This window comes from Belonocnema kinseyi, chromosome 5 (assembly GCF_010883055.1).
Source record: "Belonocnema kinseyi isolate 2016_QV_RU_SX_M_011 chromosome 5, B_treatae_v1, whole genome shotgun sequence".
Classification (NCBI taxonomy): Eukaryota; Metazoa; Arthropoda; class Insecta; order Hymenoptera; family Cynipidae; genus Belonocnema; species Belonocnema kinseyi.
Genome location: NC_046661.1, coordinates 59,432,718 through 59,436,176, shown reverse-complemented (window position 1 = coordinate 59,436,176; position 3,459 = coordinate 59,432,718). Strand labels below are relative to the sequence as shown.

The following is a 3,459-nucleotide window of genomic DNA, read 5'->3' as shown; positions in this document are numbered from 1 at the left end:
TTTATATTGTTCCTGATGATCAGTTGACAAGAGAAATTCTTATCGGCCGGAATATTTTCCTAAAGACGGGTATGAAAGCTATATCGGATAGTTCTGGAGTAACATTTACTTTGGATGACTCAACTAAATTAATTAACACCTATGAAGTCGAAGCAATAAATGTTAACACAGTAAAATCCGTACAGCAAAATGACATTTGGTGCGAGGAACTTGATATGACAGGGAAAAAACGGGTACTTACATTATTAAATACTTACCGTCAATGCGTATCGTTCAATACAAAGGAGATAGGCAAAACCAGCGCGGCACAATTTAAAATAGAACTAACTACCGACGTACCAATTTTTCATAGACCTTATCGACACTCTAGATCGGATCGAGAAATTATAATGGGGATAGTGACTGATCTGGTAGAAAATGACATAATACGTGAGAGCACATCTCCGTACGCGAGTCCTGTAATACTTGTTCGAAAAAAAATGGGGAACCACGTATGGCTATAGATTACAGGGGACTTAATAAAATTACTAAGCGAATCCAGTACCCTCTTCCATTAGTTGACGATCAAATAGATCAACTTTCTAACAAACGGGTTTTCACGTCATTAGATTTGAAATCCGGATTTTATCAAATCCCAATCCATCCTGATTCTGTGGAAAAGACTGCATTTGTTACAGAAGATGGACAGTGGGAGTTCTTAAGAGTTGGATTTAGATTAGTTAATGCTCCTGCCGTTTTTCAAAAAACAATGAATCAAGTTTTGAAGGGGTGTGCACTTGTTTATATAGATGATATTCTAATTGCCACTGAAACAATAGAGGAAGGCTTTAAACAACTTGAGATAGTGTTAAAGGCCCTTCGAGCAAAAAATCTGACTCTTAACCTTAGTAAATGCAAGTTTTTCCAAAACAGGATCGATTATTTAGCACGTGAAATTTCCAGTGAGGGAGTTAGGCCCGGGAAACATAAGATTGATGCCATTTTGAAAGTCGCGGACCCAATTAACGTGAAGCAAGTCAGGCAATTTCTTGGCCATGCTGGATATTTTCGAAAGTTCATCAAAGATTTTGCGCGTAAAGTTGCCCCATTAACAAACCTATTACGTAAAAATGTAGCCTGGTCTTCGCGAGAAAAAGAAAGCGAAGTAGTTAAAGATATAAAATCAATACTTGTTAATCGGCCGATTTTAACTATTTATGATCCTAATCGTGAAACTGAAGTGCACACAGACGCCTGTGCAATAGGTTTAGGCGCTATATTAATTCAGAAAGAAGGAAACGAAAAACGCGTGATTGCCTATTACATTCGGAAAACGACTTCTGAGGAACAAAAATATCATTCTTATGATTTGGAGACTTTAGCAGTATTCGTGGCTTTGAAGAATTTCCGCGTTTATCTACTGGGAATTAAATTGACGGTCGTTACGGATTGCAGTGCCGTACGTGCTACTGCAAATAAGAAAGATATACAGCCTCGAGTAGCTCGTTAGTGGGTGTATCTCCAAGACTACAATTTCGAAATCGCGTATCGTCCTGGTGCACAAGCTGCACACGTAGATTTCTTAAGTAGAAATCCCATAGAATGTTGTGTAGTAGATGTGACTGAAGATGAATGGATAAAAGTAGCTCAATTGCAAGATCCCGAAATTGACGTAATTCGAAAGATATTGGAATCAGGTAATAGACAATCAGATACTAAACAATATTTTGAGAAGTATGACCTTAAGGGAGGTATTGTTTTTCGAAGGACTGACACGGGTAATAAATGGTTAGTTCCTCGAATGTCACGCTTTAATGTAGGGAGATTATGTCACGATGAACAGGGACATTTTGCACTTGAAAGAACATTAGACAAAGTGCGCGAGCACTATTGGTTCAAAGGGCTTAGAAAATTCGTTTCCAAATATGTCAATGCATGCCTGAACTGCTTATACTATAAATCCGCAACCGGGCGCAAACCTGGATTTTTACATCCCATAGAAAAGATAGCCATTCCATACCATATATTGCATCTTGATCATGTTGGACCCTTTGTACGTAGTACACGCGGAAATACACAAATTCTTACCATAGTTGACGGATTCACAAAATTTTGTATCCTCGAGCCTGTCCACGATACGTCAGTTAAACAAGTGTTAAAAGCACTGAATCAGTTAATTGCGATATTCGGAGTACCCACCCGGATTATCAGCGATAGAGGTACAGCATTCACATCTCACACCTTCAATGCATTTTGTGTGGAATTCGGCATTAAGCACGTACTCAACGCCGTCGCAACTCCTCGTGCGAATGGTCAATGTGAACGAATGAATCGCACAGTCTTAAATTCGCTTGCAGCTACTTGCGCCGGAAGTGCAGAAGATTCATGGGACGAGAATGTCAAAAAGGTCCAAAGTGCGATTAACTGTTCGATCAACAGGACTACGCATATGTCACCAACTTAACTCCTATTTGGCTACAAACCGCGTAGTTTGGCCGATGGGAAATTACTAGCAGCGATTCAGAATACATTGGATCAAGTCGATTTACAGGATATGAGGTCCGCAGCGAAGGCATCTACGGATGAAGAGCAAGATCGACAGAAAAAGAGGTTTGATGTTCGCAGGTTCAAACCTCCCTCGTACCGTGTCGGAGACGTCGTTATGGTGGATGCCCACCCTGTTGCTACTGGCGAGAGTAAGAAGCTGGCAGCCAAGTCGAAAGGACCTTTTAAAGTGACAGCAGTTCTGCCCAACGACCGTTATGAGGTCCAAGATCTTCGGGATTTAAGGTGAAACGGTAACTTCCTCCAAATAGTTTCAGCAAAACCACTCGCAAAATAATGCATTAATTCAAATTTTGTTTTTTGCACTGTTAAAAGTATATCGAAATCTATTGCGAGCTTCTCTTCAAAATTAATTTTTTTCATTTTAAAAAATTTTTATTAGTAAAATCTGAGATTATCGAATTCCGAAAATTTTGGATATTAAAAATGGGAGAAGCCCGCCATGCGGAAAGTACTAATAAACATAATATCAATAAAAAAAGATTAAATTATTCATTTATTTAAACAAGGTTTTGCTGAAAACAAAGTAAAATAAACCAGGAAAAATTCTGCGGAAAACCGGTTTTTTAGTTCCCGGCTTTACCGCCAGATCAAATAATGTTAGATTCTTTCAGAAAGGTTTTCTTTCTGCCAAACCTCTTGAAAAATAATCAAAAATTAAAATTTCGATTATTTAATGTTTACTGCTACATATATTGATAAGGCGGGCTTCTTTCGAAATCAAATTATATCCGAAATTACACTTTTAGTATTTAAATAAAATAGAAGTGAATATTGAGCAATTTATCTCTTGGTAGATTTCGGTAAAAAAAATTTTTTTTCTACCCAAACACTAGAAAAATAATGAAAAATTTGCACTTTTGTTTATTTAATGTTGATTGACATACTTTTCTATTTGGCGGGCTTCTCTCGAAA

At 37.9% G+C, this 3,459-nt stretch overlaps 1 protein-coding gene across 1 annotated transcript in view; it reads left to right on the top strand.

Moving 5' to 3' along the window:
- The first annotated feature begins 2,533 nt into the window (after nt 1-2,533).
- LOC117173674 (zinc finger MYM-type protein 1-like) overlaps nt 2,534-3,459 on the top strand; it is a 2,512-nt gene continuing 1,586 nt past the window's right edge. Inside the window, exon 1 of the mRNA XM_033362314.1 lies at nt 2,534-2,675. Coding sequence (XP_033218205.1) covers nt 2,534-2,675 — 142 coding nt within the window. The remainder of the gene's footprint in view (nt 2,676-3,459) is intronic.